At 37.8% G+C, this 26870-nt stretch overlaps 2 protein-coding genes and 2 pseudogenes across 2 annotated transcripts; all 4 read left to right on the forward strand.

The window, feature by feature from the left end:
• Window positions 1–1847: 1847 nt before the first annotated feature.
• On the forward strand, window positions 1848–3319 carry LOC120131199 (annotated as a pseudogene).
• Window positions 3320–3954: 635 nt separating this feature from the next.
• On the forward strand, window positions 3955–8351 carry LOC120131198 (annotated as a pseudogene).
• Window positions 8352–8834: 483 nt separating this feature from the next.
• Window positions 8835–10476, forward strand: LOC120131215 (probable receptor-like protein kinase At5g24010). The gene has a single exon (XM_039148262.1). The coding sequence runs from the start codon at window positions 8925–8927 to the stop codon at window positions 10347–10349; it is 1425 nt and encodes a 474-aa protein (XP_039004193.1). The 5' UTR covers window positions 8835–8924; the 3' UTR covers window positions 10350–10476.
• Window positions 10477–22489: 12013 nt separating this feature from the next.
• Window positions 22490–26562, forward strand: LOC120131202 (homeobox-leucine zipper protein ANTHOCYANINLESS 2-like). The gene is made up of 9 exons (XM_039148252.1): window positions 22490–22648; window positions 22744–22967; window positions 23079–23196; window positions 23278–23958; window positions 24068–24169; window positions 24254–24460; window positions 25306–25480; window positions 25568–25935; window positions 26164–26562. Exons 1-9 carry the CDS (start codon window positions 22490–22492, stop codon window positions 26560–26562), a joined length of 2433 nt encoding a protein of 810 aa, XP_039004183.1.
• Window positions 26563–26870: the final 308 nt, after the last annotated feature.

A 26870-nucleotide genomic window follows, 5' to 3' on the forward strand; every position in this document is an offset into this window, starting at 1 on the left:
GCCAAATTTCAACACCTATTGCGGCGTTTGCAAGAAAAATCCTGCTACATCTCAAAACTTATTGCGGCGTTTTTGAGAAAAGTGCCGCTAAATCTCTACACTTATTGTGGCGTTTTTGAGAAAAACGCCGCGAAATAGCAACACCTATTGCGGCGTTTGTGATAAAAATGCCGCTAAATCTCAACACCTATTGCGGCGTTTGTAGAAAAAAACCGCTAAACATCAACACCTATTGCGGCGTTTTTCGTTAACAAACGCCGCGAACTTTAGCGGCACTTTTTACAGCGTTTGTTATAACGTCACATGTGCTTTTTGCGGCGCTTAAAAACGCCGCTATAAGTAAAAAAAAACACCGCAGAAAGACAGTTTTGCTGTAGTGATTTAGTCATGAACCTCACATTAGTAGACTATATCCCCATCAACAAAAGGCCATCGTAAAACATTTCTCTCTGAGTACCATCGGAATCGAAACTGGAGTTGTCCGAAACACAAACGTTGGACGCTTACCCGAGGTAACAACACATTTTGTGTAATTCTCGAGCAATTAACATCGAAACTCTCAAATGATTATATTTTGAAAGGTTCTAACGTTATTGACCGGATGAGAGTGGTACATTGCGCGTTGGGCAAGTGGAGAACAAGGTCCCTTTGGTTCTTCATGTTGTCATCTTGAAAATTGAGGAACAGATCCAACCAATCGAGAAGGTCCATAGAAGGAAGCTAATGGACAAATGGTGGCTTTCGAAGGTCATGGACAACGCCTAAGACTGATACGATGACGCACATTTCAGAATACTCCAGGCAGGGATAATCGAAGTGGAGATTATGTAATGTGATTATGTTGTACGGTTCATCGTATGGCGGACATAGCTGTGAGTAGGGTCTAGACATGGTAACAAGAGTGGAATTGGCCAGTTTGGGTAACTTGGTGAGTTGTAATGGCGTTGAACTTGAAACTGAGATTTTCCACATAAATGTATTTGGTGGAAAGAAGATGAAGCGTTGGGGACATAATGTTTTTATTATTTCTAAATTATCGTATCATACTTCCGTTAATTATTTAATAAAATTTAACGACAGAGGAGTTTAAACCGAACAGATCGATAACGTTAAAAATTATTTATCCTTAATTTTTAAATTAGTGATCAAAATCTCTTAAAATTAAAATAAAAGGAACAATTCACATAGTTTACCCAACTATTAAAGTTACGCTCATGTAAAAATAAATTTAGAATAAGACATAATTCTTTGAAGTTTAAAAAATAATAATTTTAAACAATATATAAAAATAAAAAAAATAGTTAAATTTTGAAAATAAAGATGATAGTTCTTTATTTTTTTGTATTATTTATGTAAATATATAACTTCAACAATAGTATTAACTTTATAGGTATGTTATCGGTGCGGTTGCAGATAAAAAGCTTCCAAACCGCACCGATAATACTTTGAAATTTATGTTAAGATATGATAAGAGAATTTATTTTTAAAAAATTATAAGAAAAATAAATAAAAATGATTAGGTCTGGTTGATATCGTTTTCAAGATGATAAAGATTTCGTGGGCAAGCAATGCCGTTGAAGGATAGAAAATATCTACAATTCTGTGCATTAATAAAATAAAATTCTATGATGCAGGATAATATATTATTAAAAAATTTAAAAATATATTTATTTTAATTTCATGTTTAATGACATATTAAAAAATAATTAGTTAAATTTGATATCAGTTAAATAGGATTTTTTATTGATCATTGTTTATGTAAAAATTTTGTTGGATAACTTATTTACTAAAATAAAGTATACAACGCGAGTTGATGGATAAGGATGATCATTCCCCCTTCTATATATAGATTGGTGTTTGGCATCTGGTGCCTGGTCAGAAACCTTGATTACCTTGGTTAGAGCTATGGCTACAAATCTGCATGTAGTGATGGTTCCATGGCTAGCTTTTGGCCATCTGATACCATTCTTTCAACTCTCTCTACAGTTAGCCAAAGCTGGAATCAGGGTGTCCTTCATTTCAACCCCTGCCAACATCAGAAGACTCCTTCCAGTTCCATCAAATATAGCCTATCTTCTAGAATTAGTGGCCTTTCCATTGCCGAGCTTAGATAACGAGCAGCTCTTGCCCCAAGGCTGCGAGGCCACCGTGGATATACCTTCCGAGAATATCCAATACCTGAAGATTGCCTACGATTTGCTTCGACATCCGGTGAAGCAGTTCGTCATAGATCAAAAGCCGGATTGGATATTGGTTGATACGTTGCCTTATTGGGTGATCGAAATAGCACAGGAACACCGTATCCCTCTGGTTAGTTTCTCAGTTTTTTCAGCTGCTACTTTAAGTTTCTTTGTAATTCCAGCATCCCTCACCGGTGTGATGGCCAGAAGAACATTAGGTCTTCGCCTGAAAGTTTGACATTAACTCCCGAGTGGTTTGATTTTCCTTCACCATTGGCTTATCCAAGATTCTTAGCCAGTGGCTTGCATGGAGGTTATTACGGGCAGAATGCTTCTGGGATATCCGACGATCAAAGGGTTGCTAAAGTTATTCAGGCATCTAAAGCTGTTGCTATTCGTACTTGCCCTGAATTTGAAGCTGAATACTTGAACCTATTCGAGAAGATAGTTGGCGGCGAGAAACACAAATATTGGTTTACTATTACCAGAAAAACCCAAAGGAAGAACAATCAATGATATCTTTGGGTGGCTCGATGTTCAAAGGGCTAACTCGGTTGTGTTCGTAGGGTTTGGGAGCGAGTGCAAGCTGAGTAAAGAACAAGTACAGGAGATAGCCTATGGGGTTGAGCTGTCGGGGTTGCCGTTTTTATGGGCACTAAGGAAACCCGATTGGGCTGTTAATGAACTCGATACGTTGCCTTGTGGTTTTAGAGAGCGTACGCAAGGGAGAGGTGTTGTCTGCTTTGGTTGGGCACCGCAGATGGAGATATTGGGACACCCTTCGATTGGGGGATCTTTATTTCACTCTGGTTGGGGTTCTGTCATCGAAACGCTCCAGTTCGGACACACTCTCGTGGTGCTGCCTTTTGTGATAGACCAACCCTTGAATGCGAGGCTACTCGTAGACAAGGGTTTGGCTGTGGAAATCGAGAGAAGTGAGGATGGTTCGTTTGGCAGAGATGACATTGCCAAGGCTCTGAGGCTTGCAATGGTGTCGGGAGGAGGAGAGAAGCTAAGAAGCCGAGCAAGAGAAGCAGCTCAAGTTTTTGGGAACAGAGACTTGCAAGATACTTATTTCAACAGATTTGTGGAGTATCTCAAGGAAAATGGAGCTGCAAATCAATAGATGTATCATGCAAGAAGGAAAAGATAAAATGGTTGACACCTTTCTCTATGCTTGGCATCTTTTTCTATGTTGTTATTTTTTAAGTCTCGGATTCGACCATTAGAATCAAGAGCATAAATATTTAATATTAAATATTTGAAAGTTATTTTTTAGTATATATTATTTTGTACTTACCAAATTAATAAAAAAATATTTTTGAACTCCTACTTCAAGGAATACCAGTGTTTGAGGAGCTGCTTAAAGCTTTCATGAAATATATAGTCACCAAACTGGATTGTCTGTTTGGTGATGGCCGAATGAGTCGACATTCATCTCAAGAAATGTTTGATGCGAGCCCCACAATGGGTCATCTCCCCATCATTTTAGCCAAGAAAACCAGAGGCCGTGGGTAGTTTTGGTACCATTTATGCATTAAATGGCACTAAAAAGTTGATGCCTACGGCATCAGCAAGGCCTCACAATGAGTTTGGATTTTTTAAGTGGCTTGATGAGAACAATCCCAGGTCCGTTGTAATTTTGTAGCGAGTATGAACTTGGGCCAACTTCAATGACTTTTATTTGAGTTAAAACGAAAGGATCTCATTGGAAAAGGGGTTGCCATTTGTCTCTAATACTCTGCCACTTCAGCTTCAACATCTCTCTCCATTTTTTCTCTTCTTTCCTCGCTCCATCTAATAAGTAATATTCCTCTGAACAGAGATTTTATGTGGAAAATCCATGTTTCCATGAGTTAGAGCTTGGAATCTAGGGTTAGATCTCCAGTCATCAACACCCGGAAAATCCAAGGTCTGTTTTTTAAAAAAACTCTCCATGACCATGAAAGACAATCCAAAGGTTGAAGATGACTTCCCATGGGATCAAAGCTTGAGAAACCATTTCACTGTTTCCTGGACTTTCCCCAAGTTTGTACTTTCTTCCCTCCTTTTGATTTCTATTCTCTGCATCTTCTACACAGTCAGCTTCTCGAAAGCTTCGAACAAAGAACCAAACATCATCCAAGCAGTTCATGTTAATGCCGGAGAGAAATCCATAGCCACTGCTTCGCCGCCCGTTTCATCTCCAAAACCGAACTCCTCGCAAAAAACAACCCTTCATCATATAGTTTTCGGCATTGCAGCCTCGGCTCGGTTATGGGATCAAAGGAAGAATTACATCAAACTTTGGTGGAAGCCTCAGCAAATGCGTGGCGTCGTCTGGTTAGACAAGGGTGTTAAAACCGGAACCGACGACCATCTTTTGCCGCCGATAAGGATTTCCGGCGATACTTCCAAGTTCAAATACAATAACCCAAAAGGCCACCGGTCTGCCATAAGGATATCCCGTATAGTATCGGAGACTCTAAGAATGGGCATGGAAGATGTTAAATGGTTCGTTATGGGAGACGATGATACGTTCTTTGTGTCCGATAATTTGGTTAGGGTTTTGTCTAAATACGACCACAATCAGTTTTATTACATCGGGAGTTCGTCGGAGAGTCATTTGCAGAATATTAATTTCTCGTACGGGATGGCTTACGGCGGCGGAGGGTTCGCCATCAGCTACCCTTTGGCTAAAACACTTGCGAGAATGCAAGACAGGTGTATAGAGATACCCCGGATTGTACGGCTCCGATGATCGAATTCACGCTTGCATGGCGGAGCTCGGTGTTCCCCTTACCAAGGAACCGGGATTTCACCAGGTTTGCATTTTTTTTTCACTTTTCGTTCTTTATATTATATAAATACTTAGGTTAAATGGTGTTTTATTTTTTAAATTATATTTCATTATTAACGCATATAAAAAATTCTAATTAAATTAGAATTCTAAAATTTTCAATAATTGTTTGATTCCACCACTTAATTTTCTTAATTTATTTAGCTAATGCATTACATGTGGGGTTATTCCCGAATTATCTTTCTTAATAACTAAACAAATAGGGATAGAGTTAGGCGATAGTGGTCATCTCTTAAAATTTTAAAATTATCATACACTGTAAATTTTTTTATATTTTTCTATTGAAAATATGTTCTTGCCCATTAAAATTTTATAAGTTATAGTTCGACTCTTGAAAATTTAAAAAAAAAATAGAAAGGAATACTTAAAGGAACCCTAATCTTGTTTAGCTAATGCATTACATGTGGGGTTATTCCCTAATTATCTCTCTAAATAACTGAACAAATAGGGATAGAGCTGGGCGGGAGCGATCTTCTCCTTAAAATTTTATAATTGTCATACACTTTAATTTTTTATATTTTTTATTGAAAATCTATTCTTGTCCCTTATAATTTTATAAGTTCTAGTTCGACTCCTGAAATTTTATAGTTCATGTTCATCTCTCTTAACATAAAATTTTAGGTCTATCCCAATAAACCAAACTAATTCAACCAAATAATAGCGATTTAGTGTTTTAGATGATAGTACAATAATTTGTATTTAAAAGTGTATTATAATTAGTTAACCTAATCTAAGCATAGTCATAAAATTACAGTAATAATAGCACAAGTAAAAGCTTAATTTGCTTGTCTCATGTATTTAAAGACAACAATGAATTGGGTCATGATGAAGCTTTGATTATTATAAACTCGAGTTTAAATCATCATAATTTTAATTTGATACAAGTTAAACAATGTCACATACATCAAATTCAACTTAACAATTAAATTTGATAATTTGATCCAATTTAATAAAGTTTTAAATTTTTTATTTTTTAAAAAATATAAATAATCAAATAAAATATTAACTTTTTAACTTAATAAACATATAATTGAAATAAATTTTAACGTAATATTATAATTCTAGTACTTTGTAGGATAACTATTTATTATATTTGTATTAAATTTGGGTTTAAGATTACTTTTATCCTCGGTGTATATTCAATTTATTTTTTGCATCAATTTAATATTCGGAGTTTCTTAGGATATTATCATAGTCTTCAAAGTTTGTTTTTAACATAATCGTTAGTCTTATGCGTTTATAAACGTCAACAGTTTCTTGATCATTAAATAAATAAATAATAAAATATTTACTGATTACATTAGTCATAAAAAATCCTAAAAGTTTGACATAATTCTTTAATTTCATTGAAGTAAATAATAATTTTTGAAAATATGTTTTGATCGTTGTGTTTAATAAATATTTTAACATATTCTCTTAATTCACAAATGTATAAGATTTATAAATATCTTAATTAAAACGGTTAACATACTTTAAAAGTTATAATAAAATAAACTTCAAGAACTACGATGAATACTTGATTGAAAATTATAGTTTCATAAGGAAAACTCGATTGTATTATATCGATCGAGACTAAATCTGTGTGGTCCAAATTTTTTTTAGCATGCCTACGCATGTCACGGCATTGACAGGCACGTAGCTTTGGACAGCTTTTGCAAGCCATTGTTCATTCACATGTAATTCACCGTCATCCATCGTCCATTCCGATGGCTTTGTCTTTTGGAACCAAAGTCTTATGACGGTGGAACCTAGACTATCCTTTTAATGTTTTAGGACTCACCTTTTTATAATGTTTTCCTCGGACCACTCTATACAACATTTGTCGCCTTACATTAACATCTAACCTTGTATTTTTAATGTCTTAGTTTATTCTCTCTCGTCCACGTGCACGACAAGGAGTCGGTGTTATTCGAGCTCCATGTCTACGACAGACACGTATTCACTCTAAAGTTTGTGCGATGGACCATAATCCAATGATGGAACCATAATTCATTTATTTATTAAACCAACGAATATGAATAATATTTTATATTCATTTAGTTAAATGATGAACAAATAAATGCGTTTGTTATTCAGTGTTTTTTATATTCAACTCAATTTCGAGATATGTTTAAAATATTAAAACATAATAATTATTTACCTTAAGCCCATTAATAATTTAAAACCAATTAATTTTAAACCCAAATAAAAAAATACTCAAATCAATTAAAGAAAATATAAATCTAAAATTATTTGAAAAGAAAACTATTCTCAAATATAAGCTCAATTAATTTTATGTTCGGTTTGTTTACTTTCATTCATTTTTGTTCGTTTATCATTTTAACGAACATGAATAAACACGAACAAACTATATTTCTTATGAATGAACACGAACAAAAAATTTTGTTTGTTTAATCGTTCGCGTTCGTTCGTTTATTCGGTTAAAGTTAAATGAATGAATATGAACATATCATCATTTATGTTCGTTCGTTTAGTTTATAGACGTAGTTCCTATATGTTGTTTTACGTCCAATATCTAAACAAGTATTTCGTTATGTTTTGTTCTTAAACAGTATGACGTGTTTGGTAACCTACTGGGCCTATTGGCTGCGCACCCAGTTGCTCCACTGGTGTCCATTCACCACCTAGACAAGGTCGAACCCATATTCCCCAATGTGAACAGGGCCCAAGCCCTTAAACGTCTCGACCTCCCGATAAACCTGGACTCGGCTGCATTGATGCAGCAATCGGTTTGCTACGACAAAACCAGGAGTTGGACCGTCTCGGTCTCATGGGGCTACACGGTTCAAATACACCGAGGGATTTTGTCAGTGAGAGAAATGGAAATGCCGGCCAGAACTTTCCTGAATTGGTACAAGAGAGCCGATTACTTTGGCTTCTCTTTCAATACTCGACCCGTTACCGACATGCCTGCCAAAGACCTTCCGTGTACTACTTGTCTAAAGCATCACTCGACAAGAAGACAAACCAGACAACCTGCGAGCACGTTCGGCACCGAGTCCCGAACCCGGACTGCAAGTGGAAGTTGCCGGATCCTTCACGGATTGATAGAGTTGAGGTTTACAGAAAGCCCGACCCGAGTTTATGGGACAAGGTAAACTGATTTATTTAATTTTTCTTTTAGTCCATCTAATATGATGAAACTGGAGATTTAATACTCTACTTTTTGCTCTGTTTGTGTGTTCGAGCAGGCTCCAAGAAGGAATTGTTGCAGTGTGTTACCAACGAAGAAGAAAGGAACCATGGTTATTGATGTAGGAGTATGTGGAGACGATGAGGTCATTGAATTGCGCTGAGCCACTTTCATTTTCCTCCCTGCTCTTCAACATCAAATTATTACGTTTTTTTTCTTCTCTTTTCGATGAATTTTAGACCACGGTCATATCCATTGTCATGGAAATTTCGGGACGTGAAATTATGAAATTTTAGGGAATGAAAAATCAGAAATTTAAAATTTTTAAGAGCGTAATCGCCCGAACATCTATTACTTATCCATGGACGAATTCGATCGTAATGGTATAAATCATAAATATAAAATTTAAAACTTGAGAACAATCCGGTTTGATATGATTTTTTGTTTAATAATAGCATTGGAGGGGAAGAACTTAACTGAAATGCTATCAATATCTTAAGGGTTCAATTAAAATATTTTAAAGTTTAGAATCAATTTAAAACCATCTAATAATTTTAGGATGTCCGACACAATTTAATCCGATAAGGAAAGTAGATTCTGTCGTGTCCCGACAAGTGAGTTACTGACAACTGTCTTGACTCATACATAAACTAAACTCGCCTTTGACTCAGTCTAAACGAAAACGCGCTAAAAGTTCCCTCCCCAAATTTCCCTTTCCTTCTTATACTTCATACGTTTTCATGTTCTTCGATCATTAACTCTGTTTTCTCCCATGGAAACTTTAATTTCAAAACTTGGGTTCTCTTTGCTCCTTATTTATACCTTCACCTTTTATGTTCCCTCTTTTTCGTTCTCTCCGATCGACAATTATCTCATCAACTGTGGCGCCTCCCTCGACTCCGTCGTAGACAACCGTCGATTTATCTCCGACTCGTCCGATTCGCCAGACACACGTCTCTCTTCATCCCGGACCTTTTCTCTCTGTGCCGGAACTCTTCAGCCGGGTCAGCCTCAGATCTACCACACCGCTAGGGTTTTCAACGCGCCGTCAAAGTACGTATTCAATGTCAAAGAACCAGGGATGCACTCGGTACGTCTCCATTTTCACCGATTCATATCGTCCAGGTTGAATCTGGGTAACTCTCAATTTCACGTTTTGATTAATGAGTTGGTATCTTTGACCAATTTTAGTGGTGGGAATTTGATGGGTTATCCTAAGGTTATGGAATATTTGATTTGGGTTAATTCAGAGAAGCTCGAAATTGCCTTTGTTCCGGCTAGAAAATCGAACTTTGCTTTTGTTAATGCAATCGAAGTGATATCTGCACCCAAAGATTTGGTACTGGAAACTGCCCAGTATGTTAATGGCGTTAAAGTTGAGAAATTTGAAGGTTTAAATAAACAAGCATTTGAAGTTGCGCATAGGGTCACTGTAGGAGGTGTTAAAGTTACTCCCTTTAACGATTCTTTGTGGAGGACTTGGATGCCTGATGATGCGTATTTGAAATCGAGCAAGGAGTCGACTAAGCTGTACTTTGGTGGTAGGATTAAGTATCAAGATGGTGCGGCGAGCCGTGAAGTCGGTCCCGATAATGTATACAATTCGGCTAGGTTGATTCAGAGCAAGAATGCTTCGATTCCTAATGTTAACCTCACTTGGGAGTTTCCGGTGATTGATGATTATAAGTATCTTGTTAGGATGCATTTCTGTGATATTGCTAGCATATCCCTCGGATTGTTGTTCTTCAATGTTTATGTCAACGGACATTTGGTGTATAAAGACTTGGATCTATCTGCTGTTGCGAATTACGAGTTGGCTTCTCCATTCTATGCGGACTTTGTGGTTGATGCCGATTGTTCCGGTGTCTTGAGCGTAAGTGTTGGACCGTCAAGCAAGAGCATGGAGTATGCGGTCGATGCAATCCTAAATGGAGTGGAGATCCTGAAGATGAATAATTCTGTGGGTAGTCTTGACGGTAAGCTGCCTGCGGAGCTGCTGTTGAAGTGTTGGCATAGAGGAGCTATCGGCATTCTGCTTCCCTTGATTGCTCTTGTGTGCTTGCTGATGAGCTTGTCGGCGATTATGCATAGGAGGAAGAATAAGGTGGACGCAGTGCCGTGGTCGAAACTGCCTACGGATGACCACGAAATTTCTCCAAAGCAAGCCAAACTACAATTGTCAAACATCGTTACCTAAACACTGTAAAAAATCATTTCCACTGGTCCTATTATATAACTATTACAAGAAGCTAGTCGAGTGTAACACGTACTTGTTCGGTTTCGTAGATCGGGTCTATCGATTCGATGGTTTCTTCGTGTTTAAAGTCTAAGTTGTTGTCTGGTAATCCTAATCCGTATGTAAAGCTGTATTAAACAGAACATGATTGTTATATTCAATACATACCTATTTTTGTGTTTATACTTTCAACAGTGAAACTGATATACAAGATCCAAAGCCCGCAACTTTGCTCCCTTGGGACAAAAACGCTTGGCGCCACCGGTGAATCGACCGTCACTAATCCTTTTCTCCTCCGCTGCAGACGAAGGCGAAAGCCGCCTCTTTCCCCTCTTATTCATGACAATATATTTCCTCATCCTCTCCTAAACTTTACCATTCGATGTCTTTGAATTTTCCTCGGCTCCAGCTTCGTTCTCATCAACCACTTGCATCGGCTCACCACCACATTCATTGTCGGCGATATCTTCTGGTTTATTCGATGTTTTTTTAATGAGAAAATAATCTTAGTGATAAAAATGCCTTATAATATACGATTTTAATCAATTTTTTTGGATTTGTCAAAATGACCAACTAAATCGTAATGTGATTGATAATTCGCAACGCGATCTCCGGTATCGCAAATCAGTTTTCAGATTCGCAACGCGAACATCGACTATCGCAATGCGATAGTCCAAGTTCATTGTGATAGTCGAAGTTCGCGTTGCGATTTATTCCAAATTCGTTGCAATAGTCCAAATTCGCGTTGCGATTTATTCCAAGTTTGTTGCGATAGAAAACAAGGGGGACTCTCGCGTGCCGTTGTTCGTTGTTCGTTCGTGGAATACGGTCTTCGGTCCACGCGTACTATCTTTTTAGAGAAAATTTTAAGAAACAAATGCAATACCACCAGTCGTTGCGATTTTGGACTATTACAACGAATTTGGAATAAATCGCAACGCGAACTTGGACTATCGCAACGCGAACTTGGACTATCGCAATGCGAATATGTAAATCGCAATGAGAATATGTATATCGCAATGCGAATATGTAAATCGCAATGCGATAGTCGAAGTTTGCGTTGCGAATCTGGAAACTGATTTGCGTTACCGGAGATCGCGTTGCGAATTATCGATCGCATTGCGATTTAGTTGATCATTTTGGCAAATCTAAAAAGTTGGTTAAATCGTATATTATAAGGCATTTTTGGTCACTGAGGTTATTTTTCTTTTTTAATTAGTCACTATTATTATTATGGTTTATTCGAATTTAGTCACTAGTTTTATTTTTATTCTTTTTAGCCACTGTTTGGGTTCTATTTATTATTTTATTATAATTTGGATACGATATCTTCAATTTATGCATTTTAGTCACCGATTGATTATGATTTGGATATTGTTTTTATTTTAATTTTATTTTAGTTCTTTTCTGCTTATTATTTTATCTTTATGATTATTTTAATTCGAGTGTCTTATTTTAATTGAATGATTGAAGTTGATTTATTTACGATTTTAGTACATAACAAGTAAAATATTTGTAATGGTTGTCTTGATTTCTTTTGGTTTTAAAGTTTAATCCCTAAAGTTATCATATTTATTATTTTAATCCTTCATTTACATGTTCGTAAATTTCTTGCTAATTGTAATATTTCTAAATATTATTTTATACGATGAATTTATGGAAATGCGCCTTAACTGACAAGGAGTATGTTTTCAAGAATTGTTCGAATAAAATAATACCATTTATTTTTAAATGAATTTGTTTTTTATTTAATATATGTATTTTATCTAAAAATTAGGATAATATTATTTTGTATGAGGAATCCATAAAATTGCCCCTTAACTGATTAGGAATGTATTTTTGAGGATTGTTAGTATAAAATAATAAACTGATTAGGAATTGGTGTTGGGACCGTGAAGAGCAAGGCGAGGGTATTGCTTTGCTTTCATTTTTCTTATGTGGAAGCAGTGTCTCCGAGAAAAGATTGATAGCGTGTTTAATGTAAGCTGCATGGAGATAGGCTGGAAATAGTAGCAGAAGCCATTAATGCAACCGCAAAAAAAAAAAAAAAGAGAGCAGGTGGAGTGGGCCTTCCCCTATCTCTCAAAAACAAAATTTCAACCAAAATGTTACCTCAAATTCAATGCCTTTACCTCTTTTGCTCGAATGATTTAAATCTAAAATGATTCAAACTCAAGCTAGTCCGATAGAAAATTCAACACCCACGACTGAGCCATCTCGGATCCGTTTCATCTGCCCATATTAACTCACTCCCTCTATGATTAGACTAGTTTCGTCGAGCATCTTCGAAGCTAACAAGTTGTTGAGGTTTTCATTTAATGGGTTTTCAATTTCTCCAAGCAAAAGAGTACTTCCCTTTACAGTTAGCTCTTCGGTTTCATCAACGGCAGCTAGCTTTTGTCTTCTTTTTCTCCCCTTGTACATAACATAATTACTAGTCATCACCTACTCCGACAGTCCTTACAAGGAGAGGTGAAATTCATTCACCGTACAGAGATTATTGCAGTACTTTAGGTGAAGAAACGAAAAAGAAAAAGATCGATTTTTGAGCATAAAATTGGGAGGAAGATGGAGAAGAATCTAAAGGGGAGAGGAAGATCATTCCCAGTGCAATGCAACAGTCATGGTTAAAACTTAAGATGGCCTTGTGTCGGTAAAACATAGCATGTGCCTTTCTAATTTTCCTATACTAATCGGGGCTAAATTACATAACTGACACCGTTTGTTTTAAATTTTACCTTTCTAACACCGTTTGACCAATATTTCCAAAACTAGCACCCTTTCTGTTGAGTTGGCAAAGGCGCGTCCCCGGGGACGCGCTTTACCCGTGTTTTCGCTGAGTTGGATGCCACGTGTGAAAGGCGTCCCCGGGGACGCGACTTTGCCATATCAGCAGACACGTGTGGAAAACGCATCCTCGGGGACGCGCCTTCCATTAAATGTCATAAATGCCCCCATCCGTTTTTCCTAACTACCCCTCCTCCTCCCCTATATAAACCCCCTCAACCCTCACTCATTCTTCACACCAAAATCATCTTCTCCTCTCTTATATAACTCAAATTCTCCAACTATTTGAGTTTTAAATTTGTTATTAGTGGTAAGAAATTTATTTTATATTAGTATTTTTTTAAATAGTTATTATTTTTTATATAATATATTATGTAAATATTATTTTTTTTAAAATAATATTTATATAATTATTATTTATTTAGAATTATTAATTTTTTTTTCTAATTATATTATTTTGTCTACAGTTATAATGGAAAACGAAATGCTGTTGCGATTGGATATTGATCATATCTCCAGACATTTTAGCGATATGGTAATATTTTTTATAATTAATGTTAATATTTAAATTTATTTTTATTTTAAAGTTATTATGAATTTATATTATTTTTTATTTTTTATAATATATATTATTTAGGATGCTGATCGTATTTTAGAAACTTTTATTAAAATCCACGTATACCGACACCGGAACGTATTTTGCCATATTTGGCTTCTGCTGGGTTCGGGTATATTGCAACAATTATAGGCGGTTGCAAACTCGAACCTGTCCTAATTTCTGCACTGATTGAGAGGTGGAGGCCCGAGACACACACTTTTCACCTTCCATGTGGAGAGGCAACAATTACATTGGAGGATGTCTCTATGCATCTGGGGCTTCCCGTCGACGGAAATATGATGTGTGGTATGGCGGATGGTGATTGGCAATCAATGTGCATTGATTATCTTGGAGCTGCTCCGCCAGAGTTTAATGGAGGTAGAATAGCTTTATCTTGGTTGAAAGCTAATTTTGAGGTTTTAAATGAAAATGCTTCAGAGGATCAAGCAAAGGCATGTGCTCGGGCATATATTCTACGAATAATTGGAGGAATATTGATGCCCGACAAATCTCGCAACCAGGTGCATTGTATGTGGTTGCGGCATCTGATCGATTTTGATGAAGCTGGAAGATATAGTTGGGGTGCTGCAGTTTTGGCATTTCTCTTTAGAGAAATGTGTCGGGCGACGAATTATAAGAAAACTGCTATCGGTGGATGTCTTCTGCTTCTACAATCATGGGCGTGGTTCCGCATGCCTTTCTTATGCCCGATCGTAAATGAACCATACGTATTCCCCTTATTGTTGAGGTAATTTTCGAACTAAATTTTGATTTAAATATTTTCAATTAAATAGGGTATGTTTACTTATTGATACGAAAGCTGGGTTAGAGGAAATCCGTTTACTTATTGATACGAAAGCTGGGTCTGAGGTATGTTTTTAAATTTGTTTAATTATTAATATTTTAATTTAAAATGTTAGATATAATTAGAATATTTTATTTATTTGAATTGTATATTTATATTTCAGTTTCAGTGGATACCTTATGCGAGCGATGAAGTGAAAGCTTGCATCCTACCCCACCTTAGTGGGTCATTAGAGGTATGGATATCGGTTATACCTCTTATATGTTATGCTATTATTGAGTGGCATCCAGTTGATCGCGTGCTCCGTCAGTATGGTTGTACGCAATATATTCCTGGAGCTCCTAGAAATTTAGACGACGTGCATAACATAGATAGACGGGGAAAGAAAGATGTTAACTGGGTGGTGAGACACAGAGATTGGATTGCGCTTTGGGAGAACCGATATACACTATTGGCCCATCGACAATATTACGCTGAAACTGGTCATATGGTTACGGATAACTATATGGACTGGTTTAATGAAAATGGGAAGTCGTTTCTACTTTCGGCGGAAGCACGAGGGGTTAACATTCCTAGGCGCCGAAAAAGACGTCAACCGTCTCAATATCATCTTCCCCCGATGCGTGGACGGAGAGAAGGCGCTACCGATTCTGCATCAGTCCCACCACAACATCCTTATTCGTCGATGCCGCAGGGGTACATGCCCAGCCCTCCACTTCATATGCCAAGCCCACCAGTTTATATGCCATCTCCGCAGGGTTACATTCCGAGCCCGCAGGGTTACATTCCTAGCCCGCCAGGTTACATGCCTAGCCCGCAGGGTTTTATACCATATGGAGGTGCATATACGACTATGTTTAATGATCTAGCATATGGTTCATATGCATCTTATTTGGCTGGTGGTGCTTCTCCACAGACACCTCAATCTTCATCTGGATCACATACATCGATGCCAATGTTTCCACAGTTTCCACAGTTCCCGGGGAGCGGTGGGATTGTTACTAGCACTCCTCCAGGGTCGTTATTTTATACAGGCCCTTTAGCCCCTTCAGCGTCATCTACACCAAATGAAGAAAATGATGCTGATGATGATAGTGAAGATGAGGAGACTGAAGAACAAGTTCCACGAAGAAATCCTCCACGAAATAGGCAACCACCGCCATGTGGAACTCATTCGAGAAGACGACATCGGTGATCCAGTTATATTTAATGTTATTTAAATAATTAAATTTCATAATTTTATGTAATTTGGTTATGTTATTTAAATGTTTCATGGTTGTTACATACATATTTTTTAATGTTATTTTTTATTCACATTTAACATTAAATGTTTGATAAATGTTTTTTAAAATACAAATTATATTATTCGAAATTTAAAATAAAAATAAAAATAATATTATTCAAATTTAAATTTAAAATATAAATTATAGTATTCGAAATTTAACATTAAATTTCAACTTAATATTCCAATTGTATTCGAAATTAAAAGTTATATTCCAATTATAGTTCACAATACTTAAATTGAAATTAAATTTATCCATACATATGATTTTATCATTAACATATATATTAAAACGTATACATTAAAATCAACTTATGTTGAGTTCATCGATCGACGGAATCAGCCAAGAGTGGGGTGAATTGGCAATTTATTCAATGTCACATTTCAATGCTCATTCCATACAATTTCAATGTCACAATCAACTTATCACTTCACATTTATTCAATTTATCCATAACATTTTATCTAATTTATTCAAACTTCACATAACGTTTTAATTTAAGTTATTCTTAACTTGTTGAACTTTCAAAAGAAGTTAAATTTAAGTTATTCAAACTGATATATCTAGTGTCCCGAGGGACATGAGTGACATAATAGGGCAATGATAACATATTCTCTGACGAAATAATGGAAGGCGCCCCCGGGAACGCGCCTTCATGTGAATAGTGAAATAATAGGTACTGATATATCTAGTGTCCCCGAGGGACATGAGTGACATAATAGGGCAATGATAACATATTCTCTGACGAAATAATGGAAGGCGCGCCCCGGGAACGCGCCTTCATGTGAATAGTGAAATAATAGGTACTGATATGTCTAGTGTCCCCGAGGGACATAAGTGACATAATAGGGCAATGATAACATATTCTCTGACGAAATAATGGAAGGCGCGCCCCGGAACGCGCCTTCATGTGAATAGTGAAATAATAGGTACTGATATATCTAGTGTCCCCGAGGGACATGAGTGACATAATAGGGCAATGATAACATATTCTCTGACGAAATAATGGAAGGCGCGCCCCGGGAACGCGCCTTCATGTGAATAGTGAAATAATAGGTACTGATATATCTAGTGTCCCCGAGGGACATGAGTGACATAATAGGGCAATGATAACATATTCTCTGACGAAATAATGGAAGGCGCGCCCCGGGAACGCGCCTTCATGTGAATAGTGAAATAATAGGTACTGATATATCTAGTGTCCCCGAGGGACATGAGTGACATAATAGGACAATGATAACATATTATCTGACGAAATAATGGAAGGCGCGCCCCCGGGAACGCGCCTTCATGTGAATAGTGAAATAATAGGTACTGATATATCTAGTGTCCCCGAGGGACATGAGTGACATAATAGGGCAATGATAACATATTCTCTGACGAAATAATGGAAGGCGCGTCCCGGGAACGCGCCTTCATGTGAATAGTGAAATAATAGATACTGATATATCTAGTGTCCCCGAGGGACATGAATGACATAATAGGGCAATGATAACATATTCTCTGACGAAATAATGGAAGGCGCGCCCCCGGGAACGCGCCTTCATGTGAATAGTGAACCGATTATAGACACTATTATATGCAACGTATTATAAACTTTCAAAACAAACTTCAGTTCACAATCTTTCAAATTCTCAAATTCCCAAACTCTAAATTCTCAAATTCTCTGAAATGAGTCGTCTTTCTGCTGTTGTTTTGTATGATGTAGAAATTAAGGAAGCTGAAGAGGGGGTTGTTTTTGAGTCAGATCATTATATCCCCTTAACCTTGAAGAGAAACATCACAATTGAGGAGTAATCACAAAAATTTCGTTAAAGATTCGTGTAGCAGGCCAGAGAAGACTATCTTCACTTCAGTACAGATTTCCTACTGAACTTTTCCGCTAACGTATACATCATTTCAGCTTTCAAACGATGATGATGTTTCTATGATGGTTGATGCTCATATGGGGAGTTCACAATCTCTTATTGAAATGTATGCCACTTTTATTGAGGTTCGTGCAACTCGTGGTCTCTCATATTCCTCTCACTTTGGCATTGCATATCAAACTGATCAAGTTGATAGCCCGACACAACTGATCTGTAATGATTTCACATCATTAATGGCGGATCCAACGCCATATACCATGCCATCAAGTTCAATAGGAAGGCATTCATCTGCAACTGCTTATGATCTCAACCCACGTGGCTTCACCAATAATCCATATGGAAACATCTTCTACTTCAAGGGGCAGACATTCATCTGCCAATGTTTTCGACTTACATATGGAAATGCCAACGAGACGACAGTCTATTCACATCCCACATGATACAATGGCCTCAAGTTCAAGGGGAGGACACGCAAGCGGGAACTTATTTGACCTCAACATTGGATTATCGGAGGAACCCTCATCTCCACCAGAAGAACCTCTTCGGGAGCCAGGTGCAGATGGTGCTGAAACGGGATTATTCGTTGAACCTGACTCACCACAGTTTAACGTACATTCTGATGATGACGAGGATGACGTTCCGATAAATACAACACCAGCCGAACTTCCTGCACATATGTATGAGGCTGATTATGATGCAATGTATGAGCCTGAATTTCCAGATCTTCCTGATGTTGGCAACTATGGACTTCAATCATCAGTCAATGACGGTAATTTACATATTGGAATGGAGTTCGCATCGAAGGAGGAAGCAATGATGGCAATAAAGAGTTACAATATTCGTAACTCAGTTCAGTCCCGAGTTGATCGATCTAACACGGAGAAATATGTCTGCTACTGCGTCCAACGTCACAACGGATGTCAATGGATGGTCCGTGTATCAAAGAGGAAGAGGAAGAACAACTTATGGGAACTAACCAGATACAACGGTCCTCATACATGTTGTGCAACAGGTATAAACCAGGATCATCCAAACTTGGACTCCAACATTATTTGTCAAGCAATCATGTCCATTGTGAAGCAAAGCTCTCATATAGCTGTTGCAGTGTTGATTTCTACTATACAGTCACAATATGGGTACACTGTCTCATATAAAAAAGCGTGGTTGGAAAAACAGAATGCCATTTGCAAACTTCATGGCGAATGGGATTCCTCTTACAACGAGCTACCCAGTTGGTTTCATGTTGTGCAAAGACTTAATCCCGGGACAATTGTTGAGTTCGAAACTCAACATCATTACGTGAATGATCGAATGGTTCGCGATCGCTGCCAATTTTACCGAGTCTTTTGGACTTACCCTCAGTGTATTAATGCAGTCAAGTACTATAAACCAATTGTCCAAATTGATGGTACTTTCTTGTATGGGAAATACAAGCAAGTTTTATTATTGGCTGTGGTCCAAGATGGAAACCGCAATATTCTTCCTGTTGCGTTTGCCCTCGTTCAAGGAGAAGACACTGAGTCTTGGGCTTTTTTCCTTAAAAATTTACGTTTACATGTTGTCACCAGGGAACGACTATGCATTATTTCAGACCGAGGAGCCGGGATAAAAGCAGCAATGGACTCTTTGGGTACAATGTATAGACCTCCACATGTTCAACATCGTTATTGTGTCCGTCATATTGCTGCAAACTATTACGGAAAATACAAGAAGAACGATGAACGTCAGTTAGTCGTGCGGATGTGTATGTTACTTTTTCCCAATTTTTCTATCAATTTCTTATTACTTATTTATACTTCATATTAACTATTACATATTCCTAATGGCTTAGGTTACGAACTCTTACCTCAAAGGTTTGAGTCGATGCTACAAGAGCTGTTTGGCAAAAATAAGAAGGGGTGCGAGTACATTATGGACATCAGCAAAGAAATGTGGACAAATGCATATGACGGGGGGTATCGCTATGGTCATATGACAACAAACTTGGCTGAAGCAATAAATTCAACCTTAAAGGGGGCGCGTCATTTACCAGTCACGGCGTTGGTCAAAACGACTTATTTTCGTTTGAGTCAACTCTTTACAAAACTCGGTGGACAAGCTCTTACTTGGATGCAAAACGGACATATTTACCACCCAAGACTAGTAGCCGATTTACAGAAAAAAGTGGCTGCATCAAATGGGATGTTAGTTACAAATTTTTCTCGCACCCGTGAATTGTTTCGTGTAACCGAAATGCCACGTCCGCTGCAAGGGATTGAAGCTAACTCTTTCAGAGTTAATCTGCAAAAGAGGTGGTACGATTGTGGTTTCTTTCAAGCACTCAAATATCCATGCTCTCATGTCATTGCTGCTTGCTCACATTCGCATTTGGACTACAAAAATTATGTTGATCCCGTATACCAACTTTCACAAGTATTCAAGGTATATGAATTTGAGTTTCCGCCCATAAGAAACGAAAGAGACCCAAATGAGATTCAAACTTGGCTTACAATTGTACCAGATCCATTGCTATTGAGGGACTCAGGTCGTCCAAAATCTACTAGAATACATTGTGATATGGATATTCGGGAGAAGTCAACAGAACAAAACGATGTGGGCATTGTAGAAACATCGGGCACAATAGAAAAAAATGTCCAGCTCTGTTATCATCATATAACCGTTAACTCTTATGTAATTAATATTGTATTTAAATGAATGTTTTTATTTCTAATAATTTAATGTTATTGCATTTATATAATTTGTCAATGTATGTACACCTAAATAATTTTTTTAACTTTTAAATACATAAATATATTTAATATATTTATTTAATATAATAATTAATATTATTAGTTATAATTTTTTTAAAATATAATAATAATTCCACCTTCTAAGTAGAGAAAAATATTAAATTAAACAAATTAAAAGTTATTAAAAAATTATGTATACGATGACACATTTCATGTTCTGATTGGAGGATTAAATTTATTAAATTAAATTTTCAATAAGACTAATTTTATAAAATATGTAAGTCTTGAAGATTAAATATGTAATTATACTAATTTATTAACTTATGCATCAATATTTCGTTAAATATTGATATGAGATGACTAGATTGATAACATTTAAATAATTAACTGATAAAATTAATAGATCGATAATCAAAATCAAAAATACTCGAAACTTGATAATTCTTACATTATAATCGAAACATTTTACATAATATATTATTAATTTATAATAATAATAAAAATAAACTATTTATTATAAAACAAAATACGTGTCTGCTGAGTTGGCAAAGGCGCGTCCCCGGGGACGCGCCTTTCACACGTGGCATCCAACTCAGCGAAAAACACGGGTAAAGCGCGCCCCCGGGGACGCGCCTTTGCCAACTCAGCAGAAAGGGTGCTAGTTCTGAAAATATTGGTCAAACGGTGTCAGAAAAATAAAATTAAAAGCAAACGATGTCAGTTATGTAAAAACCCTGTAGTTTATTATATAGATTTATACATAAATTTGGTAACTTTTTTAAAAATAAATTAATATATAGTCGTGACATGAAATTTTAACCATTTATCAGTGGAATATATGCGAAAGCTTGAGATTTTGTCATTTTCTAGCTCATGTGGTATGATTCTTCATCCATGATCTATAAGTTAAAAGTTATGAGATTGAATCTCACCGAGTAGAAATTCTTCAATTTGTTTGATGGATTATGTACGTGTAAATTGCTTGTAGCAGTAGGAACTAGAACTACCTTCTGTAGAGAAAGGGGAAAAAACGTAATATCTCCTTGTTTGACCATGAGCTTGGTGTTTTTACAGATCCCAAAGTTGAATTTTTTACGGGGATGGGGAGAGAGAGAGGGGGGTGGTAGAAAAGGGGGCAGCAAATATGAAACTCTGTCCCATGTAAGAAATTGGGTTGAGACTACTCTCCTTTGTTTGTTTGCTTTTTAACTTACCTTGTCCTAAAATCAGGTTAAAATGATCAAAAGTAAATTTTTCACTGTCAGTCCCAGGCTCTTGAAGAGAAAAAAAGTCAACCGACCTCTTTTCGTTGGTATCTCTATGTAAGGCATCGGAGAGTCCACGTCTTACGTTTTATCTTCAGCTTTTTTCCCCCTTTTTTTTACTAATTATTTCTATTTCTTGTTTTGTTTTTATTTTTATCCCAAGCTTTTAGAGTAGCTCAGTAAGAGCGTGGAGCATGCAGAGAACGAGCGAAAGATAAACATGATATCACACAAGCGCCTTGCCGAAACTAGGGTTTGCATTTATTATCTTCTTTGAAACGCTCCAGCCAACTAATTTTAAAGCTTTCTTCTTCACTTTCCCAGAGTCCTTAAACACTAAGAAAAAAAAGGTTTCTTTTTTGTTAAAGAGAGAGAAAAGAGAGAGGGATTGAGAACGAAGGGCTAAGCAGCAGTGAACAATCACAAAAGGGGTTTTGCTTGCCTTCTTTCTCTTTCTTTCTCTCCATTGGAAATCACTTCTTTTGTAGAGAGGGAGTTGGAGACATTTGCAGTTTGTTCATCCTTGTGTCTCCTCTATCCTCTCTCATTATCCTTTTTTTTTCACTTTTCGTTTGTTTTTTGTGGAACACAGTTTTTATTTATGTATATTTTTAGTCTGCAAATTTGGGTTTTGATGGGAGTGTAAGTGTAAAGGTTGTGCAGGTAAATTTGTAGAGAAAAGAAAGGGAAAAAAAGGACCTTAATCAAAGCTGAGTGCTTGATACGTTCAGAAAAAGAGAGTTGCATAAAAAAAGGAGCTTTCATTGATGAGTTTTGGGGGATTTCTCGATGACAGTTCTGGTACTAATGAAGGCCTTGTGGGTGCAAGAATAGTTGCAGACATCCCTTATAGCAACAACATGCCCACTGGTGCTTTTGCACTTCCTAAGAACATGTTCAACTCTCCAGGCCTCTCTCTTGCTCTTGTAATGAAAAACAATTAACACTCTTATCTAATGTTTTGTTTTTTTTCATTGAAAAATTGATCTGGGTTGTTTTTTTTTCTCCGATGTTTTTGCAGCAACAACCTAACATAGATAATAACCAAGGAGATGAGAGCAGATTGGGTGGGAATTTTGAGGCAAGTATTGGGAGAAGAAGCAGAGAAGAGGAACACGAGAGCAGATCTGGCAGTGACAACATGTATGGTGCTTCAGGTGATGATCAAGACGCCGCCGCCGACAAACCTCCGAGGAAGAAGAGATACCACCGACACACTCCTCAGCAAATCCAAGAGCTTGAAGCGTATGATTTCATGTTCCTTTTTTCAGCTGCATCAATTTTTTTCTTCCTCTATTGAACATCGCCTTAATAAGTTATATACCTTTTCTGATTCCTTCATTGGTTTTGGTTTAGTCTCTTTAAGGAGTGCCCTCATCCCGATGAAAAACAGAGATTAGAGCTCAGCAAAAGGCTTTGCTTAGAAACCAGGCAGGTCAAGTTCTGGTTTCAAAATCGCCGAACTCAAATGAAGGTATACGCGAACCAACTTTTCTTTCTTTCTTTCATTTGCTCGGATTGTATAGTAAATATTGGAACTTTGATACTTTTCCAGACTCAGTTAGAACGCCACGAGAACTCATTGCTGAGGCAAGAGAACGATAAGCTTCGAGCTGAAAACATGTCTATTAGGGATGCTATGAGGAATCCGATGTGTACTAACTGTGGGGGTCCAGCAATTGTTGGTGATATATCACTTGAAGAGCAGCATCTTAGGATTGAGAACGCTCGCTTAAAAGATGAGTTAGATCGTGTTTGTGCACTTGCTGGCAAGTTTTTAGGGCGTCCAATTTCAGCACCTCCAATGCCAAACTCAGGTTTGGAGCTTGGAGTTGGTAGCAATGGCTTTGGTGGTTTAAGCACCGTGGCCGCTACAACATTGCCTTTGGGGCCTGATTTTGGATGTGGGATTACAAATGCTTTGCCACCAGTGGTTTCTCCTCCTAATAGACAGACAACCGGAGTCACCGGTCTCGATAGATCGGTGGAAAGATCGATGTTTTTGGAACTCGCATTGGCTGCCATGGACGAACTGGTTAAGATGGCTCAAACTGATGAACCACTTTGGGTTAGGAGCTTGGAAGGTGGAAGAGAAATGTTAAAACATGATGAGTACTTGAGAACATTCACTCCTTGCATCGGCTTGAAACCAACCAGCTTTGTGACCGAGGCTTCTAGAGAGACTGGTGTAGTGATTATCAACAGTTTGGCCCTCGTTGAAACTATGATGGACTCGGTTTGCCTACTAAATCTCCCTCCAACTAATCAATTCTCACTTTAATTTAAGGACTTTGAACTCATTTTACAAGCATTTTCTCACTAAATATCCCTTTTGTTTTCCATAGAATCGTTGGGCGGAGATGTTTCCTTGTATGATGGCTAGAACATCAACTACTGATGTGATATCTAACGGCGTGGGAGGAACCAGAAATGGTGCACTTCAACTGGTATATAACTTAATTTCCTGCAAAAAGTTAAAAATCCTCATAAGTCCTTGTAAATAATTCTCCATGTTTTATTTATTGTATCAGATGCATGCTGAGCTCCAAGTCCTCTCTCCTTTGGTTCCAGTTCGGGAGGTGAGTTTCTTAAGGTACTGCAAGCAACATGCAGAAGGGGTTTGGGCAGTAGTCGATGTGTCCATCGACAGCATCCGAGAAGGTGCACCAACGTTTGTGAGCTGTAGGAGGCTTCCTTCTGGCTGTGTTGTGCAAGATTTGCCCAATGGATACTCCAAGGTACACTTTTTTTAAATTACATGTAGGAAACACGAGATTTTAACAAGTCCATTGACATTTGCATTCCCAACTAACTTTTAAGAGGGTTGTGCATATAAAAGCTTTGTTTTGTCTAGTGATTACTCAGTGCAAACCCCACACTGTCAGTGCCTGGTTTGCTTCCAAATGAATTTAACTCCCCTCTCTAAAGAATCTGAACCTTCCTGCTGCCTTATTTTACTGATTTCGATTCTTCTAATATCAAAATATTGTTTAAATTTCAAGTTTCAACGTCTGGGTTTGCTTCATCAAAATAAAATAAATAACCCCCACTGCAACACCGCAGAACGAGGCTGCTCCAATTGTTTTTTATATATAAATATATCAATGGAAGCCTCTATTGCAACTACTCTTTATCTAGTTTTTTTTAGGCTTGAAAACATTAATTTCATAAATATACATCTACAAACTGCATTGGAACCCTGAGTTTCTTATTGAATAGAATATTGTATTCTTTGATGCTGCCTCGAGTCTCTCATTTTAAGCCTTTGCATGTAACCGCGTGTGGACCTAGTTTCCAGCCTCGGCTGATGTCTTTGTTTTTTGTTAGTTTTCGTTTTCCTACACATAGAGAAAGACCATTTAGTCTAAATGCTGTTGGATAGGCTGTAGCCCTTTTGTTTGTATTTATCTATTATTTTGAGGCGACTTTAGTACACATCAAGATGTCACACCGCACTCAAACTAATAACTTTCATTGAGCCCAATATTTCAGCCATCTTCAAGATTTTGCCTCGTATTTTTCTATTGCATTAATCTAGATCATTTGTCGGTAATGTAATTAGTAAGCTACTGAAAATTTGCAGGTTACATGGGTTGAACATGCCGAGTATGACGAGACTGAAGTTCACCATCTCTACCGTCCTTTACTAAGTTCCGGTATGGGCTTTGGTGCCCAACGGTGGGTGGCAACCCTTCAACGGCAATGCGAATGCCTTGCTATACTTATGTCCACCACTGTCCCCACTGGAGATCACACTGGTAGTTAAATAATTTACCTATAAATATTATATTTAATTACATCTACAGTGCAATATACGAACTTTGATGATTATTTATTCTTTGTAGCTATAACTGCAAGTGGGAGACGAAGCATGTTAAAGCTAGCTCAACGGATGACTAACAACTTTTGTGCCGGTGTTTGTGCCTCGACGGTTCATAAATGGAACAAGTTGAACGTTGGTAATGTGGATGAAGACGTTAGGGTCATGACTAGGAAGAGTGTCAACGACCCCGGCGAACCGCCGGGCATCGTATTGAGTGCCGCAACATCGGTTTGGTTGCCGGTGTCGCCTCAAAGACTGTTCGATTTTCTTCGTGACGAACGGTTGAGAAGCGAGTGGGACATATTGTCCAACGGTGGACCGATGCAAGAAATGGCCCACATTGCTAAAGGCCAAGATCATGGCAACTGCGTCTCCCTCCTCCGTGCCAGTGTAAATATACTCCCTACCTCGCTTCTTGTCATTTTCACGTATGGGTAAAATAATTTAGGGTTTAGTGGGTAAAATCGAAAGGACGAGCCGGGTCTGGAGTTTTAGAAGTATCTATGACCACGTATTATTGTAGGATATTTAAAAAAACAAGGTTTCGTCCTCGTCATTTAAAAAAGTCAAAGCACAGGACCCTTTTAACCTTTTCTTCTTTTGTTATTTTCGTTGCAGGCCATGAACCCGAACCAGAGTAGCATGCTGATATTGCAGGAGACATGCATAGACGCGGCCGCATCGCTTGTGGTGTACGCGCCCGTTGACATTCCAGCCATGCACGTGGTAATGAACGGTGGTGATTCTGCTTACGTGGCACTCCTACCTTCAGGTTTCTCCATCGTCCCGGATGGTCCGGGCTCTCGTGGGACCATCACTAATGTACAGGTTAACGGGAGCGGCGGTGACATTGGAGGGTCACCGAGAGTGGGTGGATCCCTTCTCACGGTGGCGTTCCAAATATTGGTCAACAGTTTACCTACGGCGAAGCTAACGGTAGAATCGGTGGAGACGGTCAACAATCTGATATTGTGCACTGTCCAGAAGATCAAAGCTGCCCTCCAGTGCGAAAGCTGACCTGATTTTGACCCGAGGGCCGTTTGTGTACTAGTTTTTTTGTTGTTCTTTACTTTTGTTGAATTTCTCTACATGCAAGTCTCTTGTGTGACTCAGTGAGTTCGGGGGGCTTTGAGTCAAGAACGAACCGCTCGTGGAGACTCCTTGCGTGGTGATGGTCGGCTCGGCTTAGTCGAGTGGACAGCACGAGGCAAGGGTGGTGGTTCGGGTATTGACTCAGGTCGACCCTCTGAGATGGCTGGAAGAAAGTCAACAGCTCCCTCTGATTGTTAATCAACTCTGTTTCCCAGGGTTTGGACTTTAGATTT

The sequence above is a fragment of the Hibiscus syriacus genome, unplaced genomic scaffold, assembly GCF_006381635.1.
Source record: "Hibiscus syriacus cultivar Baekdansim isolate YM2019G1 unplaced genomic scaffold, ASM638163v2 tig00110549_pilon, whole genome shotgun sequence".
Classification (NCBI taxonomy): Eukaryota; Viridiplantae; Streptophyta; class Magnoliopsida; order Malvales; family Malvaceae; genus Hibiscus; species Hibiscus syriacus.